Raw genomic sequence first — 23512 nt, 5'->3', positions numbered from 1 at the left:
TACCATATCATTTAAAACCTCTGCTTGGGTTCTCAAATTTCATTTTTTTTGGCTTTATTAGTATAGCTACCACTTCTAACATTATGTTAGGAAACAGTGGAAATGGTAGACATCTTTGCTTTATATCTGATTTAACTGGGAATGTCTTCAGTATTTCTCCACTACAAATAATGCTAGTTCTTGGATTTATGATCCCTTTGATAATTGCTAGTTTTTGTATTGCTATCATCTTTTTGAAAACCATCTGACTTGTACTAATATTTGGGTTTTCCTCAGAAAAACATTTTACGTCTAGACCAAAAGAACCATATTTGTCTTAAAATGAAAATAGCAATGTTTTCTTTTTTTCTTACTATTAAACAGTTTATGTAACAAAGGAATGATGTGTTCTTTAGATGTTTGATAGAGTTGTAAATTCACCTGGATTAAGAGATTTTTTTTGTTTTTGCTGAGGCAACTGGGATTAAGTGACTTGCCCAGGGTCACACATCAATTAAGAGATTTTTATTTTGGGAATTAATATTGATGATTCTGGAAGAACGTGACTATCATGTTGAGAGTGGATAAAATTGATACATTATAAACTTAGTTTTCAGGTTATATTCTTTATTGTTATCTAGGATGATTTTCAACTTGGTTATTTTTGCAAGCATTTCAAATGTTTAATGTGTTCTAAAAGTCTCACAATATAAATCTGGAAAGAGGTGTGACTATAAGAATTATGGGAAAAGAAAAACCTGATTTATATCTGCCACTAATGAATTGGTAGCTTTTTATCTTTCTATACTGAACTCAATTAAAAGAAAGATCTGAATTACTGAAATGCAATAGGAAATCAGCAACCAATTTACAAACTTGATCCTGTTTTGCATTAACAGCAGTCCTGTTCTAATGAGCCTGAGAACAATTTGAAGATTCCCATGGCACTTTATGTTTTATCCTGTAACCAGGCGGGATCCCTGAAGTTCTCAATTGTCTTGAGGCCTTAAAGGAAATATTATATCATAACTCTATCCACCTAGACTCAGGTAATATGGTAAGAATATCTTTTCTTCTCTTCTTGACAAATATAATCAGATGAAATTTTTATCAGCCAAAGGAAAAAACAAATTAGGGATGCAAAGGTAAGTGAATTAGAAGCACTACAGGATAAAAATGTGGAATCCTTGCTTTCATTCCCAACCATATAGAGATAGAAATTAGAGCTTTTTACATTCGAGTTGCTCGTACTACTAGGGAGTTTTGTTGCCACAACTACACACAGTACTTCAGATACCTGGGTATCATAGCTTTAATAAAGATAGGCAATTTTCTATTTGTTTTTAAATATCCTTCTTGATTACCATGCAGCAATATCAAGGAGTACTCAAGAAACACTTTCTAGATCAAAACTGCGGAGACCATTTTTAAGATCCATTTTTGCCTCACATTTTTTGGTAGATGGGGCAACATTAATTTCCCTCAAACCTTTTATGAAAATAACAGACAAATCTCAACAATTCCACATTGGGAGGATGGAAACCAACTTAAACCTACATTTATAGAAGATACTTTCTCAATTAACTCATTTTTTTTTTTTTTGTTAAAGAACTAGAAAAAGGTGGAAAGCAGCATTAAACACCTAAACTTTTAAAACACACTAGTGTACATGTATTTATGTTTATGTGCTCCATATCTTTGTACTGAAAATGATTAAGAATGTAATAATAGCATGTAAAAAAACCCACCAAGATTTGGATCTAGCCAACAGTAGTTGGCTAGTAATCTACTCAGAAAAACTAAGACTATTTTTAAAAGCAGTATTCTGGGAAATGTTTAATGTTTAAGTGAATTGAGTTGAAAATTTTCTCAAGAAAATTCTCCCTCCCTCCCTTTGCCTCCCTAACATGGCAAGCAATTTGATACAGGTTATACATGTGCAATCGTGCAAAACATATTTTTGTATCAGTCATGTTATAAAAGAAATCATAGACTAAAAATAAAAAATTTACAAAAAATCTACAAAAAAAGAGATGAAAAGTAGGCTTCGATTGAATTCAGGCTCCATCAGTTAGTTCTTTCTCTGAAAGTGGACAGCATTTTTCATCATGCGTCCTTTGAAACTGTCTTGGATCATTGTATTGCTGAGAAAACTAAGTAAAAAGTTTAAGTGAATTTTAAAACATCTGGCTTGGTATTACCCATGACTCATTAGGTTATTATCAGACAAAGGTCTTAGTACTTCATGAGAAGAGGGGAAAGGTACATAATGAAGTTTAAAATTATCAAGGCAAGTCTTGAAAGGGGAAGGGGAAAAGAGAAAAAAGCAAGTATAAAAGAGCATTCTGGAATAACTCTAATGCTGCCCCCACTAATGGAACTTTCCTGAATCATTATGTAATATATGAAAAATGAGTTATTATAGTCCCTAAAGAATATTAAGGAGCCTAAGGATGCTCACACAATTATCTTTACCCTAGGGATAGATCTATTTCCTATTGTACTAAAATACAATCTTCAATAAAAGAAAGCTAGAGAGAGAACTCTCCTTCTAGTTGGGAACATCTAACAGTAACTTTAGGATGTTGCTATATAAGTTTAGCAAGTAAGGTTCAATCCTTGGTAACAGTTTAAAAAAAAAGGGCTTAGGATCTAAAGAAGTATAGCAGACAAGAAACTTATTCTGAATGAGAAAAACACACAGCACTTTCCACTTAGCAATGGAGGAAAAATTCATTCTTTATATAAAATTCCCTTACATCAACATTTCCTCAAATGAAGCAGACAACGTTAAAGTGGAATTTGGGGGAGGGGGGAAGAAACAAAAGCAAGAGGGAGGCAGACAGGTGGTGAGCTATGTTAATTCCTGATAAGATTTTGTTTTTCAAGCAATAGAAGACTTAAGAAATCGTCTAGTTTAGACCCTTTATCTTAAGAAATCAGAAAAATGAGAACCATGGGGGTCAAGGAAGCTGTCCAAAGTCCTATCTGTACATAAGAGGCAATGTGCTGGTAATGTTTCGCATCTCTTTTCTCTCTGGGAGAAAAAGAAAAAGTACCCATGATACACTTTTAAGTTTAATTTACATTGTTAACATTTTCCCATCATTTTCTTAAGTTTAGACAGTCCACAAAACAATAAATCAAGCCCTAAATTATAGCTTTTGCCAATTTCTGAGGGAGGTGTAAATGTACTCAATGAAAGTTAAGTTCTAAAAGTCTCTCTGATAAGAGTTAGCTCCAGCATAACTCTATATACAAGTATTATAAAAGACCTCAAATTTGAACTCAAATATTTTTGATTCCAGCTTCAATGGTTCACCTCTTCTGGTCAAAAAAAGAAGGGAAAAGACAAAGGGCAAGACAGCATTATTTTAGTACAGATGGTGTATGTCTATGATTTTCCTTGTTTTTTCAAGCATCCCATGCTGGAACAGACAGGATACACAATGCATCACACAAAATAGGGTGTTATTTTTAAACTGTGCTTTAATTCCTGCAATCAGATATGTTGCAGTGTGATACAAGTATAAACTCTAATTGTACAGTAAAATAAAAAGCAAATTTATACAGATCTTGCCCAACAGCTTATTCCTCAAAACAAAAAAAACAAAATACAAAAAAATACACAACACAAAAACAGGCATATTTTAAATTCAATTAAAGCTAGCTTGTATTCAGTGTAAAAACTTGGAGGTATAAAGAGAAATTCAACATATTATATACAGTAAATTAATATACATTTCTAAACTTGCAGTGCAGCTTTTTCAACAAGGTTTTAAATGGTTTCACTTTAGCTTTTACAATTAAGCACTTCCCATGTTTCAATCTTTAATAAAAATTTCACAATATATAAACCCATTTGAGAATTTTGTACACAAATACAAGTTATAGAAATATGATTTCAAATATAAATACATAACTATCATGACCTTACAAATTATAACAGCTTAATCTTCTTTTCTTGGACTACAGTTTTCAAAAGTATATAAAAATATTCCAATGCACATTTATCTACTATTACAATGGTCACAGATATGTGACTTTAACCTAAGATTTCTGGAGCAAGAAGTATCACACAAAGCATTTTTGGAATGCATGTTTACTAAAAATCCAAGGATTTTATAGGCTATTATATAAATATTCACTTTATAATATGGTAACAAAAATAGTTAGCTCCATAGTGTATTTGGTAGGTGGGGAGGAGGATGAGAAAGTGGAGCAGTGTAGAGAGGTTAGTGCTAGTTAAAGAAGGCCAATGTAACTGAAGGGAGCTACGGAACTAGTGTCCTTGTACAAATTGTTGTTGAAAGCTTAACACTGTCCTCATTACAAAGACTCATAAGGCAACCAAGACTCAAACTTTTTGTTGGTGCACCTCCCTCCACCCCTGTTAATCCTATTCTCCCCCAGCTCTGCATCTCTCATCTAAATAAATTCAACCTGGCTCATAAATTAACATGGAGATGGGAGGAACAGTCAACAATTTACTGTATGTGTACAGATGATTCAGTGCAAACTTAGAAAGCTCTCAAACAGTTTCAACATTCTTTGTCATTGTCCTTGAGCAATTAAAAGCTTTTCCAACATCTAACAATTACCAGAAGGTCTATTATTAGATATCAAACATGTACAAATAAAAAAAGGAAAGGTTGATTAGAAATCTCTGAAACAAATGAGATTTTTTTTTTCTTTCTCATGTAGAAGTTGACAGGTCACATCAAGAGTAAAATAACTGGTTCTTACAAAGTGTACTTTTTTGCATAAAAATATATTATTCATACAGCAGATCTAAAAGAGGTGTCAGGCATAAAATCATGTTTCTTCTATGGCTTTTAAAATCACTGAGGTACTATAAGATATTAAGTAACTCGATTCCAATGTTCAAATGCTTTCCTAAGTGAAAAGCCACATTCAAAAAGGATCATATTCTAATCAGTCTGCACATGGGACAGACTATCAAAGGACAACTTTGGGGTTGCCACAGAAGGCTATGGTTTTTAATGCTCTAGGAACAGAGGTCTAGAGTCTCAGTGCACACTAAGAGAAACATTAAGCAATTAGCTTCAAATACTGGGAGACTCAGATGAAAAATTCAGCCTCTTTAGAAAGAATTAGAGGCTCCTCTAGCAAACTGAAGTAAACTTCAGTCAGACTAGTAGGATTAGCAGCAAGCAACTAGAAATAAGCATAGCAAGGCATCAAAAAAGTAGAGGAATGCTAGTAAGTGCAGCTTAGATAGCATCTTGCACACAGAAGGTGCTTAATACATGTTGCTAAATGAATAAATGAATGAGATGTAGAGAAGAGTGGATAGCAGCTAGCCTATGAAAATGGATTCCTAAATCTGTTCTTTTCATCATCTACAAAGTTAAACAATGAAAAGGTGGAAAGGAAATGACTAAGAAGTCAAGGATCTGAAATTTTCTCAGTTTTTCAAGGCTGAGATGTAAAAACACAACGAATTGTTTTGTTTAAACATATACTATAGCATCTTTACATTCCTTCCAATCCCTAAACAAATCTTTTGATCCTTTATACAAATGCATTTTTAGAGGTATTTTAAAATGACATGGATAAGAAAACTGTCTCTTCTTACTGACTGGGTAACAATTTTGGCACAGAAAGAATTTTAGCCAAATGTTAAGACCAAGAATAATTGATCAAGTCGTTTAGCTGTGATCTAGATATGAAAACATCTTCTTTATGGTTACTTTATAAAAATTACACAAAAGGACACGGTCCTATTCAAGTGTCAAGTTATAACACCTTGCAATTAATTAACACTCTTAGACATAGTTTCAGTTGCATAGTCTTTCATTAATCATATTCAACAAATACAAAACAAGAACCATCCATTTTCCTAACCACTGGGCTAGTGATGACATAGCTGAAGTTACCAAAAAAACCCTCCATATTTGCCCATACTATGAAAAATTTTAGTGTCTGGGGACAAAATGTCTGACATCCATTACAGTCTTTAATGATCTTCCTTTTCTGCAATTTGAGCAACTGGGAAAAAAAAACAAAAAACAAAGAACTGAAGTCATACATCACCCAGATCAACAAACTCATCCTCTTGTTTGGCCAAGTCTTCTTCATCTCCCAAAGTCTTCCAACTATTGGTGGGCAAGACTGGCTTGGAGGAGTGCCTCTGGAGCAGGGAAAAAGGAAACAGAGAGGAGAGACGGGCAGGCCTCCTCAGCAGCGGCAGGGCCTCCAGGGGGGGCGCCGGCTGGCTGCTAGGCTTCTCGTCGATCTTCTTCTGCAAGTTCTTCACTTCCTCCATCATTTCCAAGACTTTGGTCATCATGGCCACCGGGCCGCCGGCCAGGATCTGGGCTTCTGGAATCCAGCGCAAGCAGCGCTGAGCCCACACCTTAATTTCTGGACCTTCTATGTGAGGAAGCAGCAGTCCGTGATAGTCAACAGTTTTGCTGTGCCAGCTGTCGTAGAATTCTCGAAAACTGTCATGAAGTTCATCAGAAGAATTAATGAGTTTGCTAATTCTCTTGCCCAAAAGGTTTTTGATTAAGTGGTCTGTTTCTTCCCTGAAAAATCCTCTTTTGGGAGATGATTTAGTTTGAGTAAGTGGTAGAGAAAGCTGTCGTTGGTGCTTTAAGAGAGACAAAAACTTTTGTTTAATAAAAAACACAGATATTTCATGCCACAGAGTACAAAAAAGGAATACAGCCAAAATCTGTGATAAGAAACACCAAAATTGCCACTTATAACTAAAAAATTATTAAAACATAACATAGAGAAATTAAATCATATTCTTTACCTTTTATTTGCTTATATAAAAATAGAAATTAGATGCACAGAATGCTTGCAAATATAATAAATGGGGAGAGATAAAAGAAAAAAAGGTGAGGGGAGCTGAAGAAAAAGGGTCATTTGGTAAATAATAACATCCTCTTAAACTAAATCAAAACAAACAATACTCCTGACTCAAGTCAGATGGAAAGAAAAAAGCCAGAGAACTGAGCCAGGTGTTGTGGAGGCAAGAGAGAGGGATCAGGGATCCCCCGTACCTTGAAAGATTCCCTCTTATGCCTCCCTTATGTACAGATTCAAACTACTCTTGGAACTCTCATAGGGACAAGTTAAAAGAAGCCAGGTCCTGATTCTAAATTGCACTTCAGATTAAGCACCTAAGCACCTATGCAGTGCCCTAAATTAATGAATTTTATGAACTTACTAAAAATTAACTAAAGACAAACCATGGTACTTTGAATTGTTTCTATGTAGCTAACTGAAAGTCCTTCTAGGGCCTGCTCAGCGACTCCTTGTCTCTCCAGGGTATCTTGTTTAAAAAAAAAAGGGGGGGGGGACCACACATATACGTGGGAGAAAGGAGAGAGAGGGATCTTAGGATTCCATCTTCAGGAGTGTGTTTAGTTCTAGTCACCACGTTTTAGGAAAGATATTGACAAAACAGATAGAGTTCACATGACAGTGACTAATATAGAAAACAGACTCGTCATGTCAGTGTTGAATGTGGAATCTCACAACCTACGGCAGGTCCTAGTTGGCCTGAGTTTCTTTGTCTGTAAAACTTGGGATTGGTCTAGATAGTCTGAGGTCCCTTCCATCTCCAAAGTCAAAAATCTTATAGTTCAATGATTAACTGAGGAATTGAGAGCATTTAATCTCAAAAGAGGAATGGGGGGGGGGGGGGGGAGGGGAGAGAATAAAGGAGATATGACAGCTATTATCATTTAAAAGACTATCAATGAAAGAGGGATTTGGGTTGTTTTACTTAACCTCAGAAGAAAGGCTGAAATTATGAAGATGTGACTTTGGGTTTGACATCAAGAAAGAAACTAGCAATTACAACTGGTGCTACCCAGAAGCACAGCAGGCTGCCTCCTCAAAAGGGAGGGAGCTTCCCCTCGCCAAATGTCTTAAAGCAAAAAAGCTGAATGACCACGGGTCAGGTACTCCGAAGAGGGATTCCCAGTGAGGCACACTGAGACTAGGATTCCTCAGAAGTCCCTTCCAATTTGAAGACAGGTGATCACCCCAGGGCACGTGGTGCAGTGGAACACCTAGGGTGTGACCCAAGGTTGGATCCAACAAGAGAGGACTCAGGACAGCCAGAATTTAGCCTTGGCCAGAACACGACTAGCTACAGCTAGTCTCCTCATCTGTACAATGAGGGGCTTGGACAAAATGAGTGCTAAAATCCCGTCTCCCTTTAGAGCTCCACAGTTCTGTACTTATCTTCTAAATGCTCTGGAATTCTGCTGCCATAATCTCTTTGCTCTACACCCCTGGAATTCTTATTTTTGCTCAAACTTTCCCCCTGGTCAGTTTCTGAGTGCCTCAGACACTTGACACCTGCAAGGATGATGAAGAGCGGCATTAGGAAAAACGATACCTGGGGGGAATTGTGGGCTACAATATGGCTGGAGCTTCCTCTTCTGTAAAAACAAAGGGTGATACCAGATCCTTCCGAGCACTCTCCTAGCTGCCACATTCCAACATGCTATGGTTCCAGGGCAGCCATGACAAGATGTACCTATGTGAGGCCACCAGGGGGCATAACACACCAAGGAACTACTGATTTTTGGCAAAATACCAAAATGACTCAGTCACAGCATTTTGTATGTTTCACTTCCATAAATGGACTGCCTTCAGATCCAATTCTGGGGGCAAGAATCTAAAACCACGGAAATACAAGTACCATAACCAGTCTACAGGTTCTTCTGAGACGCTTGATAAGTATAGGCGTTCAATAGATGCTTACTGATTAAATTTGGGTGAAACGCTGGACTTGGAGTCAAAAAGACCTGGAGTTGGATCTAGTTATGTGATCCTAGGCCATTCACCACCTGTGAGCCTTGATTTGTCATGTGTAAAAAAGGAAGATAACAGAAGCTATGGAACTTACACCATCTCTTCTCCATTCCCTTCAGAATTATTGGAAAGTTCCAATGAGATAATGCATGGAATGCAACAAATTTTAAAGCACATGTTGGTTATTATTACTGAAAAGGCACTGGAGTAGTTTTTGTTTTTAGATCTTCAAATCTAGGTCCAGCCTGGTACAAACTCTTAATCCTCATTAAAATAAAGCTAAATTTTCAGACATACCATTGAATGACCTCCTTATACCAAAGCAAGGTAAATCATGGTTCTCAGGTTCCCCTCATTTTGGATTTTATCAGAAAAGACTTATAAAAGAAATAGAAATAGTGACACAAATTTTTTAAGGTATTTATGATCACTGACTTCCACTTCTCCAAAGTACTTTATGAATTACTGTTTAAGTTACTTTTTAACTATAAATCTAAGATTCTGCTTCTCTTTTGGGGAAGTGTTTCAGTGACTAATATATTAGGACAAACATGCATAGTCAAATTGAAATGATTTGGGGAGAGAGAGAAGGAAAGGGTACATTCTATTTAAAGACACCCTTAACAATAGAAAATAGGCTTTTGAATGGCTAAAAATTTTTAGTACATAAATATAATGGGATTATTATGCTGTCAAAAAATAATATAATGAATACAGAAAAGCCTAGTAAGATTTATAAGAACTTATGCAAAAATAACGTTTTGGTCATGTATACTTATTGTGTATCTAATTTATATTTTAATATATTTAACATCTACTGGTCATCCTGCAATCTGGGGGAGGGGGTGGGGGCGGGTAAGAGGTGAAAAATTGGAACAAGAGGTTTGGCAATTGTTAATGCTGTAAAGGTACCCATGTATATATCCTGTAAATAAAAGGCTAAAAAACAAACAAACAAAAAAAAACTTATGCAAAATAAACTAAGCAGAACTGGTAAAACAATAAATGCAAAGAATATGACAATAAAATGAAAAGAACAACAAAACAATTGTTTTGAACAACAAAGAACAACAAAATACAATTCAGTGAAAATGAGTAAGTTCGGCCTCAAAAGAGAGATATGAGAAAGCACTTGCTTTCTTTGGAGTACATTAGAGCTAATGCCAGATTTTTAAAATATTGGGCTTTTTCTTCTTTGTAATAAGGGATGACTCTCTGGGAGAAGGATACATTTTGGAAATATATGTGATATAAAAGCAAAAAATATCAATAAAAATTTATTTTCAGAAAAATAAAACAGCCATTTAGCAAATATCAGACTATAATCTATTGTCTTTTCACCTTTCCTTCAGCTTTCTTTTCCCAAACCCTTCTCTTCATTTTCTCTCTACTTCCCCATCCCTCTCAATTCTTTCTCAGATGACCTCTCCCTCACTACCCTCACTAGCCACTTTCCCCTCTTTTTCTCCATCTTGACCCATTGATGAACCAATACACCTCTATACTGTCTTCCTCTCAAGTTCTAGCCCCCCACTCATTTTACTGATAACAAAGCCCTAGTCCTGGATCACAACCACTATTCATTGCCTTTGTACTTAAATATCTACAGGACAAAAATTGAGAAAACCACACAAATCATTTGACTCAGGACGCTACAAATTTGCTACACGACCTCACCTGGGCCCTCAACTGCTGCTAGGCAATCTTATTATTAATTTTCCTTTATCAACCACTCTCCAGAGCAGCTTTCCTAAACTTTTTCCTCAAGCTTCCTATGGCTCCCCTCAGTAGAGAAAGCTGCCTTTTATTTTACAGAAAAAATCAAGGTCATTCACTTTAAACTCCCTCTTCTCCCTTCTTCTTCATTTCATATCATTCATGCTTTTGCCAATATCCTTTCCTTTACTCCTGTCTCCATGATAGTGACCTTACTCCTTACCAAGGCTAACTCTTCTATCTATTCAAGAGATCCCATTCTATTTCATTCAACAGACTGTCCCCTCTGACATCCCTGTTTTTTATCACTTATTTTCAATCTCTCCCTGTCTACTGACTCCTTTCCAACTGCCTACAAATGTGTGCATGTCTTCCCTACATTGAAAATATTCTTCCATCCCCTTAACTGTCATTCTATATCTCTTCTGTCCTTTGTGGCTGAACTCCTTTGAAAGAACACATACAACAGGTACCCCCCACAGTCTCTCCTCTCACTCCTTTTCTTTTTGTTGAGATAATTGGGGTTGTGACTTGCCCAGGGTCACACAGCCAGGAAGTGTTAAGTGTCTAAGGCCAGATTTGAACTCAGATCCTCCTGACTCCAGGACCGGTTCTTTATCCACTGCGCCTCCTAGCTGCTCCCTCTCACTCCTTCTTAATTAACCCCTCTATCAATACACTGAAGCTGCTCTCTCCAAAGTTTCTATCGATCTCTGACTTGCCAAATCCAACGGCCTTCTTCTCAATCTTCCTCCTTAACCTTTCTGCAGCCTTTGACACTCCTCTGCTCTAGGTTTGAGGCTCAGGGTCTCCTGCCTCTCCTCTTCCTTACCTGACTGCTCTTTCTTAGGTCCCTTTGCTGACCCTGGCCCAGGCTATGGCCTCTAACCATCCTCTAGACGCTTCTGTGCTGGGCCTTCTTGCTCTTCTTCCTCTCAACTACTTCATTCGGCAGTCTCACCAGCTGCCATGGAGATGATTACCACCAGCTTTATGTTGACAAACCTCAAATCTCTCCATCTTGCCCCAAACTTTCTGCTGTCTTCCAATCTTGCATGTGCCTTTCAGACATCTGGAACCGGATGTCCAACAGATATCTTAAATTCACCAAGTCCCAAACTGAGCTCCTACTCCAGATCTCCTGACTGGCTTCCCCACCTTCTGGGCCAGTGTCACCTTGACTCCGCCTTCCCGCCCCTTCCCCATAACCTTCCTCTCCCCTCCCCCCAGCTATGACGGAGGCCTGTGGGATTCACATCTCTCTCCCCTGCCACATCAGTCTGGTGCAGGCCCTCATCACCTCCTGTCTGGACTACTGCAAGAGTCGACGTGTGCGTCTGCCTGCCTCACGGCTCTCCTCCCTCCCATACATAGATGATTTAGCCACTAAAGTGATTTTTCTAAAGCGCAGAGTCATCCACCTCATCCCCTACTCAAACTCTCGCAGCTTCTTCTTGTCTCCAGGATCAAATACAAAATTCTCTCTCATTCAGAGCCCTTCATAACATACTCCCCCTCCCCATCTTTCCAGCCATCTTAGCCCTTTCCTCCTCCTCCAGACTGTGACACTGGCTTCCTGGCTATTCCACAAACAAGTTACCATCTGTCTGCTCCGTGCATTTTCTCTGGCTGTCCTTCATGTCTGGAATGCTCTATCTCCTCAACTCTAGTCATTTCCTTGGGAACTTTAAGAGCCAACTAAAATCTCACCTTTCACAGGAAGCTTTTCCCAATTCCTCTTAATTCTAATGCCTTTCTTCTATTAATTATCTCCTATTAATCCTGCACAGAGCCTGTTTGCACACATTTGTTTGCATATAGTTTCTCCCATTATTTTGTGAGTTCCTTGAGGAGAGGGACTGTCCTCTGCTTCCTTCTGTACTCCCTCCTCATAACCCCCTCTTCTCCCCTCTGCCTCATGCTCAGCAAACAGAGCCTAACCCTAACCCTTTCCTAACATTTGAAGTCATGGATACTTAGGGACTTAGTCCCTAAGGGACTAATATAGAGACTAAGTAATTTATTATATTATAAATAATTACATATTATAATTATAACAAACATATAATACAAGGGACTAATATAGGGATTAAATAGGATCAATTTTATTTTTGTAGACAAAATGATGCACAAATACTTAAGCTATATTTTAGAAATTATAATGTTAAACTTATAAAGACTTTATGTTAAATATAAGTTTATTTGGTACTGCCTAGAAGAATTGCACTTTTAGTACCAAAAGACTGTGTTTCAAAGTCATTTTGAAACACATACAAAATCTGATATAAGTAACCATAATGTGGTCCTTTATATTTAGTCAATCACAAATGCCTCTGAATGAGAGTGCCAACACATATTAATATCAATTATGTGTAATATAAAGAAATCCTTTATGACATTATATATGGCTGGGCAGACAAGAAAGGTCAGAAATACAAATATCTTACTTTAAAATGTGGTGCTTTCCGCTGGTTCCTGTCTGGTTTTGGCTTTTCTACATAAAGAGGATTGTTGAGCAAAATCTGAGCCTTAGGTTCAAACTGCACAGACCAATCCCAAACGGTGAGGAAACTCAAAGGCTTGCTTTGTGAGTCCTGGCTTTCCTTACCCTGCCAAGACAAGCACATATCATACTGGTTCCATGGGTGGGACAGAACATGGCAAAACTTTGGAAAGAGGGAATGTTGTAAGAATCACAAGGTTCACTTTCCAGAAAGGATACTCCAATATTTATCATTCATTTATCACTTACATGTGACTTTGTTTTCATTAAGTTATTCACTAAAAAAACATTTGCCATAACAGCACCAGACCTGGATTTCAAAAACCCTGGAGTTTTAATTAAAATAAGTGAGCATCACAGTATTTACAAAAGACCACAGTAACTCTGGGGATGAGAAATGGATCTCTCACATTTTACAGAGAAACAGCACATATTAATTGAAAAAGAACCAGGACTTAAGAGTCTGATGAGACCTGGGTTCACATTACAGATACTTACTGTATGACCCTAAAGCAAGTCCCTTTATTTCTAAATCTCAGTTTTCTCATCTACAAGTTAGGGATAGTACTTGAAATACCTACCTTTACAGGAAAATAAGGCTTTTATAAAAAAATTGAAAGTATGATATAAATGGGAGATATTATGGGGAAGGTTGACTTTGGGACAAAAAGCAACATGCCCTTAGGGCAGGCTTTAAGATATATTTATGTCTTAGGGATTTCATTGTTAAGTGAGACAAAAACTGTCAAAATGGAAAGTTAAAGGGTAGTCTGAAATTTGTTCCTACTTTATAAAGGCAGGAAAAGGACCCACCTATGCAACAATGTTTCTAGCAGCTCTTTTTGAAGTAGAGTAGAACCAAAAGAACAGTGAACATAGTAAAAAATAAGAACATGTGATGATCATCTGTAATGATCTTGGCTCTTCTCAAAAAATGTGGTGATAGGGACAGCTAAGTGGTGCAGTGGATAGAGCACCAGCCCTGAAGTCAAATCTGACTTCAGACACAACACTTTTTAGCTGTGTGATCCTGGGCAAGTCACTTAACTCCAATTGCCTCAGAGAAAAAAAGTGGTGATTCAAGATAATTCGAATTGACTCAGGATACAAAAAGTCATCCTCATCTTGAAAAGAAGTATGGAGTCTGAATGTGGATTGAAGTATAATATTTTCATCTTTTTTGTTTGTTTGTTTTTTCTCTTTTTTCCCCCTCTTTTTGGTCTGATTTTTCTTGTGTAACATGACCAATATGGAAATATGTTCAAGAGGTTTACACATATTTAACCAACATCAGACTGCTTGCTGTCTTGGGAAAGGGGGAGGTAAAAAAGAAAGGGAGAAAAATTTGGAACACAAAGTCTTACAAAAATGAGTGTTGAAAACTCTTTACATGTATATTTGGAAAAATAAAATACTACTGAGAAGCATTTGAAAAAAAGAAATTTGTTCCCACTTTCTTAATTTAGTCCACAATACCAAGTATAAATGTGCTATGCTTTTTGAGGAGTTTCAGAAAAGAACAAAGAGGAAATGAAAAAGTTCAATCATACCCTTTTAATACCATGAGGAACAATAAAGGGCTTTAATGGCACAAAAATTGTCATGATAAGAACCAACAAACAAAACAAAACACTAAAATTCTAATAGAGACTCTTACCACATTAATATCTTTTTGATAAGGTGAATTGAAGAAGAAAGTACTAAAAATAGGTATGTACAAGCTATCTGACAAAACAGTCAAATAAGTCTCTGTGAACTCGAAAGCTGGAGGATGCTGTTGTACCAACTGCCAAACACAGTCTAAGAAAAGCAGGAATACAGGAACCTAGGTAAAAAGAAGACCAAGTTACTTTCAGGGCACAGAGACAAATGAGAGGAGTCATAAGTCCCCCCCAAAGTGAGAGACACTTCTAACATAAGACGAGCTCAGTATTTTAATTTAGATCAATTAATGCATCATGTATGTATGGGCCTAAGACAAAAAGAAATTAAGCCAGGCCTAATGAGACAAGAGTTGTAGACTCTCCAGGAGGATAGTAGGCCTTATTAAAGGCAAGAGATTTTGTCTCATGCTTTTTTGGTAATTGTGTACAACAGTATAAATGCTATGAGTACTCAATAAATATTCTCAACTGGGTAAGAAAAATCTGAGGCTAAAAGCCATACAATTATTTTCTGTCAGCTTTGCCAATTAAAAAAAAAAAGTAGGGGGAAAATTTTCACCATTCCTTTCCACTGAACTGAATCAGCTGATTGCACTGCATGTCAATATTACAGGAAAGTACAATATGGTTTCTAGGAAATATTTTCCAATTTTATTAAATTTTCTATCCAATTCCATTAACTTTCTATCTAATTTTATTAAAATTCCATTAAAATTAATGGAATTAAAATTCTCAAGGCCTATTTTCATTGAAGCCTTATGCACTGAAATAAGAAATGAAGTTAATATTCTGATTTTTATGTAAAAGGAAAAATTTTCTTCATTACTATTACTGATTTTTCTCTTGTAAGAGACACTGTGCATTTTAAATACTTTTTTCTGCAAAGAGCAAATAAAAGACTAAAATCATCAGCTATTTTAAAGTTAGATGTCACTCAATATAATTAAATTAATTTTGAAAATATCAGATAAGAAGACCATTCCTTGGCAAAGTTTGCTTGATGAACACAAAGGATAGGGGTTTCTAGAGGATCTCTTTAATGTCTTTTTCACTTACAAATCACTTTATTAGAATTGTTCAAATGTTCAAATTTTCACTGTAATCAGGAAATGACTCAATCCTTTCCTAATACAGACCAATTTAAAAAGTTTTTGCCAGTAGTGACCTTACATTAGAATTGATGGGCTAAGTCATACTTTCACCAAGATATGTCTTAAGTGCAACCCTGAAATAAACTTACCTCCTCTTTATCATTCTGTCGTAAATGGTTGCATCTATCCAAGAAACAGTGCCCACCCATTATCCATTCCTTTTGGATGAGGCTCTGAAAACCAAACCGGGTTCTACAGTATGGGTCCATCATCACTTGCACCAGAGAAGAAATTATACAGCACAGGTCAGATGCATTCTCCTCTAGAAAAAAATCATGATAACAGTACAGAGAGAACAAAATAATTTAAAATTATAAAGGATGTATTCATCTGAGGTTATAGAGAAATGTTTATAGAAAAAAATGATACAGAAACCATAGTGAGTAACAAGTAGCTCAACCCTCCTCTTGACCTCTTAAGTAAATGTTTTTTGTATGTTCATTCTGTTCCTCTCTTTGCAATACTTTAGAGACATCTTCATAGACTGGAATGCTCTTATTTTTAAACCAAGTGATTTATTCCTGATCTAAATCTAAAAAGAAAGGGAGCATAGAGGATAGAAAGCTGGCATTAAAGTCAGCAAGATCTGGAAAGTGTTCACATCCTGCCTTAAGACACTAACCATGTACATTTATTTAATCTCTCTATATTTGTCAACTCTTTAAGACTCTTAAGTTTCAGAGAATGTGCATATATGTGTTGGCAGAAGGAGTTCTTCAATGGGGAGTTCCCTACAGTAATGAAATTTACAGGCATAGACCCTACCCCTGATTTCTGATAGAGCCCACTTATGTCACAAGCCCTCCTAGTGACTACTTTCCTTTATAATCCCAGTCTAGATAGCAGCCACAAAAGGTACTTCTCTTTGACTTCCATCTCAATTATGTACTTTTTCTTGCCTCCCACTCATAAAATCTACTCAAAGGATTTCTTTGCCCTTATACCCAAAGGACCAGATGACCAATTCCTACCTATCAAGAGAAATTAACAGTAGTATATACCTGGGGATGAAGTTTCCCAAAGAAATCCCCAAATAAAAACACTTCAAATTCTGTTTTGAATTTTGGGGTTCTTTGATAAGTTCTGTCCACGGGCTATTATTTCTCTTCTATTGCACTAACTACTTAATCCAGGTGGTTTAATCTTTCTGCTTTAGACGTAAGCAGCAGGTCTATAATACCTTTTCCAAAATTGCCATCTACCTCCCAATTAGCTTCAGCCCTCTCTAGTTCAATCAATGAAGATTTAAGCATCTGCAATGTTCCAGGAACTATGCTAGACACTGGGGACTTGAAAAAAATGGAACATCACAAGTTCTCAAGGATATTCCAGTTTACTGGATCTGACCTTTATTCTAATTATGTTTTTCCCTGTGTCTTGACCCATAACTCACTGGGAGAGTTTCCTTTGCCTTCCCCTGAGAGTACAACAAGATTTAAGTCCTAACTTCAAGGGGAAATAAGAGACCATCTATTTCAGAACCTATTCCAACATGTTACTTGGAAGACCCTCCACTGCCAAAGCCTCCTCAGCTTTTAGATAAACAGTTGTTCTACTTCTCTTTTAATCAACACTTGGCTCTTCTCTGGAGACGCCACATCACGTGCAGCTGCAAGGTCAACTCACAAGGCAGGAGAGGGCTTCTAGACCATCTGCCCCGACATCTCTCAATACCTTTTATCTCTGGAAGCCTGTGATTCTGTGCACGTATATCCCACTTGGCTGCCCTCTTTTGTAATTTCTTTCAAACCCTTCTGTCCTCCTATCCTACCTGAGACCCTACCCTTTAACCACAAGCTCTCTTCACCACACTGAAATCCCTCAGTGCCTCTATCACAACCTCTGCACTCAATCCTATTCTCTGTTTGTTTCAAAGTTTACAAAACAGAGTCTTCATCCTAGAATATGTTATGCCTTGACTCCCAATGTTGTAGTAAATCCTACCCTACTTTAACACATTCCTTCTTGTTTCCTATAAAGGCTGTTTCAAACGTTATCTTTCTTCTTCTCCCCACAATGCTCATAGCAAATAACCCAGGCTCCCCCTTCACCCAGAAGCCAGGTCATTTGACATGTTCTCCCTCAGTCTCCTGAAAACTTTTCATGACATTCACTCTCTCCTCTTTTTCTATGGTCAAACCAGAACAACTACTCAACTCTTTACTAAACTTAATTCTTTATTGCATCAATCATCTCATTCCCCTCCTTTTAAGACTTCTATAGTCATTCCTTACTCTATTGGGTATAGTCAATCTCTCTCACCCAAGCACATCCAAATAATGTTTTAGAGCTGGATTTCTACTCTCCTCCCCATTGCCAAATGTGCACGACATGCTTTTAATTTTCATCTGTATTATTAACATTTTGTCCATCATATTCTTAAATTCAGAAATGAAGTCCAGATTTGTAATGTTTGCTGGTTGTCAAGATATAAATTCCCACAATAAAAATTTAACAATCAGCATTCTCCCATTTCACAATTAGCTCTTTCCCACTTTCCTACAAACATGATCAAGTCATCCTAATACTAAAAAATCATGCCCTTTGATCTTTCTAGACTCAGTCAGAATAGATACAGTGGCCTTGGAGTTGGGAAGATCTGAGTTCAAATTCTGTCTCAGGAGTTCATTACCCATGTTACGCTGAGAAAGTCATTTAGCCTTTCTTAGTTCAGTTTCTTCATCTGCAAAATGGAGATAAAAGCAGCTGCCTCACAGGCTTATCATGAGGGTTAAATGACACAAAATATGTAAAACATTTTACAAACCTTAAAGGATATCATCATCATCATTACTATTAAGTTATCCAACTACCATCCTTTGTCTCTGCTCCCCTTTACAGTTAAGATTTTTTTTTTTAATTTTCAATAGTATTTTCCCCCTAAATACATGTAAAGATAGTTTTCTACATTTGTTTTTGTAAGACTTTGTGTTCCAAATTTTTCCCCTCCCTCCCTTGGTTTCCCCCTCCCCAAGAAAGCAAGCATTCTGATATAGACTTAATATGCACAATTCTTTTAAACATATTTCTACATTTATCATGTTGCACAAGAAAAATCAGACCAAAAGGAAAACAAAACACGAAAAAGGAAAAAAAAAAAAACAACCAACTAACCAATAACCCCCCAAAAGGTGAAATACTATCCTTTGATCCACATTCAGTCTCCAAGTTCTCTTTCTGGATGTGGATGGCATTTTCCATCCCAAGTCAATTGGAACTGTATGGGCTAAATTTCTTCAAAAAGTTGTGTATATTTCACATATATAGTCAATTTCAAATTGCTGGCTAACTCAAAGAAGAGATAGGGATAGGAGGAGGAAAGGAAACTTGGAAATCACAATTTTAAAAAATGAACATTAAAAAATTCTTTCTCATTCGTAATTGGGAAACATCAAATAAAATGAATGGGGAAAAAAAGGTTTTTAAAAAGTTGCCAATATCAAATTATTCCATCTGGCTTAGATAATGACTCCCTTAAGCTCTTCTCACGCCAATATCATGAGATCTGATTTTCATTTCTAACAGTCTACTGAGATCGCTAATTAATTAATTTAGCTAATTGCTAAGTCACTAAATCCAATGGCCTCTTTTCAAACTTCCTCCATCTAACCCTCTCCTGGCTTCAGAAAAGCCACCTTCCCAGCTCTTTCCACCTTCCATTACTTCTGTTTTCTTGTCTTCTTCAGGACCCCATAATGTGGGCAGGCATTCTTTAAAGGCATGTCCTTGGTGACATTCTCTTCTTTAGAATTCAAAATCACTATTATTTCAATTATCACCCCTCTGCAGCAATGGATTTCTAAATCCATTCATCTTCTATTCTGGAGTCCAAGCCTCAAAAGTTTCAGGATCTATACCTGAGCACTGACCAGTACCTCTTCTCCAATGGGTCTATTTTTATTTCCTAAATCTTTCTCCTTTTGACATCGCTTTCTGTCTTGCAATATTAGCACTGACTCAGTCCTCTGGGCAATCCTGAGGTTATATTTAACCCTATCTTTTCCCAAACTTTTCAAATTCAATCAACTGAGAAGTCTTGTTACAGAGATGGAATTGTTCTCTTTTGTTAATTTAGCCCCTTCTATTCTACTTCCACAGGCATCAAAACCAACTGTATATCATCGATTCAATAGCAGAATGGGATGTATTGCCACTACTCCAGACACCACCTTTGACTCCACAAAATTAATTTAACCTGTCAGTCCTTGCTTTCTCAATATATAAAATAGAGATAATAGTTATAAAGTATTCTAAATATAAACATATAGTACCTTTTCCACAAGATGAACAAGATCAAATGAAATAAGGTATGTAAATTGCTTTGTAAACCTTAAGGTAATTTATCATTGTCATTATTGTACTGAAATGCAGATCTCCCTGCTCCAACTCTGCAGTTTTGACCAATCATCTTCCTCTCTATCAGACTGAGCCACTACTTTTAGTGGCTCTTTAAGGCCCCTCAGGTAAAATCTGAGATTCTTCCTATGATATACAAGGCTGTCTAGAGTCTAGCACACTCTGCTCTTCTAGCTATAGCTCATTTCTAGTTTCTAGACATCTATATTACAGCCAAACAAGCCCAGTCCTTGTCCCCTAACCCCATCACTCTCCCATGCCTCCTGTCTTGATCATGCTGTTTCCTATACTTTTCTCCATCCCTCTTTGTTGATGTACTGGGCTCTGAAGGATGGGTAGGAATTCAAGTGGAGCTTTCCTGGACTTCTCTTACACTTCTGATCTTACATATTTTATTTTTTCACAAACTGTGTCATGGAATTGTCTTATCTTTCCATTAGACATTACATTCTATGAAGGCATAGGCAGTCAGTGTCTTACCCCAAACGTTTGTATCTTCTAGCATGTAGCAAAAGTATTCTGTACCAAAAAGGAGATAATTTAATTTCTACTGAATGCTTTATGTTGTAAATACCATATTTTCCATTTTTGTATTTACTTAATATATATGATGCAGAACAAAATGAACATAAACATTTTTGAGAAGGAGAGTTAAAAATAATCCCAACATTTTGATCCCAGAAGACTGGGTGAATGGTAGTACTAGAGGCAGAAAGTTATAAAGTTTAAAAAATTGGCATGTTTTTTAGATTTTAAGCCCTTGAAAAGCAAGACTGCCATCCCAAAGGACTGGATGAATAGTAGTAGCACCACAGACATAAAAAGATGTCAAAAGGAACAAGATTCAGGAAATAAAAATAGCCCTATTTTAGACAGGTGAATGTTGAGATGCTAACCAATGTCCAAGTATAGATTCCTGAAAAGTGGAATTTGTGAGGCTTCAATCTCAGGAGAGAAGATGAATGGCAGCTCTTAGAAAGCAGGAAACTGTATTTCAATATCAATGTATATTGTTTGCTTTATTCACAACAATGAGTACTGATTTAAAACAGTGTAAAAATGTTTAAGAACTGTTATTACTACTGGAGGTAATAAATTCAAGGTAAAGGATCCCATGTGCAAAATTTTTGTGGCAGCCCTTTTTGTAGTGACAAGGAATTGGAAACTTAGTGGATGACCATCAGTTGGACAATGGCTGAATAAATTGTGGTATATAAATGCTATGGAATATTATTGTACTGTAAGAAATGACCAGGAGGATTTTAGAAAAGCCTGAAAGACTTACATGAACTGATGCTGAGTGAAATGAGCAGAACCAGGAGATCATTGTACACAGCAACAGCAAAACTGTCTATGATCAACTGTGTTGGGCTTGGCTCTTTTCAACAATTGGGTGATTCAAAGCAATTTTAATAGACTTGTGATGGAAAGAGCCGTCTGCAGCCAGAGAGAGAATTATGGAGACTAAATGTGGATGAAAGCATAGTATTTTCACAGTTTGTTGTTGTTGTCGTTTGTTTGCTTGTTTTTTTTTTTCTTTTTCATGTTTTTTTCTCCTTTTGATTTGATTTTTCTTGTACAGAATGACAAATATGGAAATTTGTTTTAGAAGAATTGCACATGTTTAACCTATAGTGGATTGCTTGCTATCTAAGGGAGGAGAAGGGGAGAAAGAGGGAGAAAAATTTGGAACACAAGGTTTTGCAAAGGTGAGTGTTGAAGACTACCTCTGCATGCATTTGGAAAAATAAAATATTATTGAGAAAACAAAAGGTAAAATGTCTAAATCAACATTTTTATTCTGAAATAATTACATTTAACCTAAATTATCAGATTAAGATTTGAGTCATACCTCCTATCTCTCTCTTCAGGACAAAAGTAAAACAAAGAAATTGTTAGATTTTATAGGTAAGTGGGTTTTGTTCTTGTCTTTCATATTGTAGCAGTAGACAAACAAGTTATACTTTTCCAAATACATGGAAGTTCAGACAACAAAGCTAAAATTTCCCCTATTTAGTCTAAACTAAGATTTCTTTTAGGCAATTTAAAGAAAAAGGGAGAAGGTTAAGATTTCAGTTCAAACAATGATATCTACTCAATCCACATTTGCTAGAGAATTAAAATAAAAATTCCCCATGGAATTCATCCTGATCAAGTCTGGCTTAAGGTACTTTTCATTTTCCAAGGCTCTTTATTATTTATCCTCTTTTAATGATAAAATTATTCTACACACGTAACATCTGTCCCACTTTGGCCATGTAGTGATGTTTTCAGGTAAGGTGTTCTGTTTTTCCTATCGATTTGTAAAGCTCCTAAGACCACAAAGATTTTCCACGTAAATTCCTACTGAAATTGGATACAGCTTTCTGAACAAAGGAGAAAATAATGATGGTGTCTGAGATTTAAAGACAGATCCTTTTTGAAATATGTTAAAAAACAGATTTTTTTAGCTTACCTTTCAAAATATATATTAAAAATATATAAAAAAGGCCTCACTAGAATGCTGGCTCCTTGAGAATAGGAACTATTTGCCCTTCTCTATGTTGGCATCACTTAGCATTTACTGCCTGAAACAGAATAAGCATTTAAATACTTGCTGACTGAGTAGATGAATCATAAAAGCTTTGTTAATTTTAGAGAATGAATTAAGTAAATTTGATTTTGGTTATATGAAACACTTTGTTAAAGTGAATGTTAGCTCACATATCCAACTACATTAAAAATATTTAGTTGTGTGTCAGAGATCACTGTAAGGTTTGCTTTTAGAGATGAATGCCCTTCACCTTCCCCCATTTTGCTTTTATTCTATTTGAATTTATAAGTCCCTATCCTCAAATATGCATCTCTAATTCACTAAGGCAAAAAAAAATCATCTTTCTTCAGAAGTTGCTAGGATAACCTAATAAAGCTCTATATAAGGGGCTATACTACTGTACAGAGAATGACTTTAATATATCTAGAGATTTTTCATTTCAACTAAGTTGAAGTAACACTAGGAAATTTAAGGATGCTAATAACTTCAAATTTTGATATCTGGCTGAATGAAGAAAATATGCCTCCTGCAATTTCAAATAATTCCTTCTTAAGCTGAAAATTAGTCTGCTGCCAAGGGTTCAGGAGCAAGACTTTTTAAAGAGCCACATGAAAATCCCAGGCAGAGAATTTTAGGACTCCTAAGAAAATAGGCAAGAGACTCATTAACTCTCCACAATTGTATCATAAATTGGATAAAATAGGGAATGCTTTTTTTTCTTCAAACAGCATCTTACCTATAAGAAGAACATTTGTGTTTTGTACTTCCAGACATTCAACAACTTCTATTGCTTTTTTCAGACAGCGTC

The 23512-nt window shown here is 36.4% G+C and overlaps 1 protein-coding gene across 2 annotated transcripts in view; it reads right to left on the bottom strand.

Annotated features, from left to right (window-relative positions):
• Nucleotides 1–3450: 3450 nt before the first annotated feature.
• MTMR12 (myotubularin related protein 12) overlaps nt 3451–23512 on the bottom strand; it is a 93920-nt gene continuing 73858 nt past the window's right edge. Inside the window, exons 12-16 of one of the 2 annotated variants that reach the window (XM_031945882.1) lie at nt 23441–23511; nt 15905–16077; nt 14658–14825; nt 12945–13106; nt 3451–6595 (exon numbers count right to left, since the gene is read on the bottom strand). In XM_031945882.1, coding sequence (XP_031801742.1) covers nt 6026–6595; nt 12945–13106; nt 14658–14825; nt 15905–16077; nt 23441–23511 — 1144 coding nt within the window. In that variant the 3' untranslated portion in view covers nt 3451–6025. The remainder of the gene's footprint in view (nt 6596–12944; nt 13107–14657; nt 14826–15904; nt 16078–23440; nt 23512) is intronic. The other variant, XM_031945883.1, reaches the window with a different exon arrangement.

This window comes from Sarcophilus harrisii, chromosome 1, assembly GCF_902635505.1.
Source record: "Sarcophilus harrisii chromosome 1, mSarHar1.11, whole genome shotgun sequence".
Lineage (NCBI taxonomy): Eukaryota > Metazoa > Chordata > Mammalia > Dasyuromorphia > Dasyuridae > Sarcophilus > Sarcophilus harrisii.
This window is presented reverse-complemented; position numbering and strand designations above follow the sequence as displayed.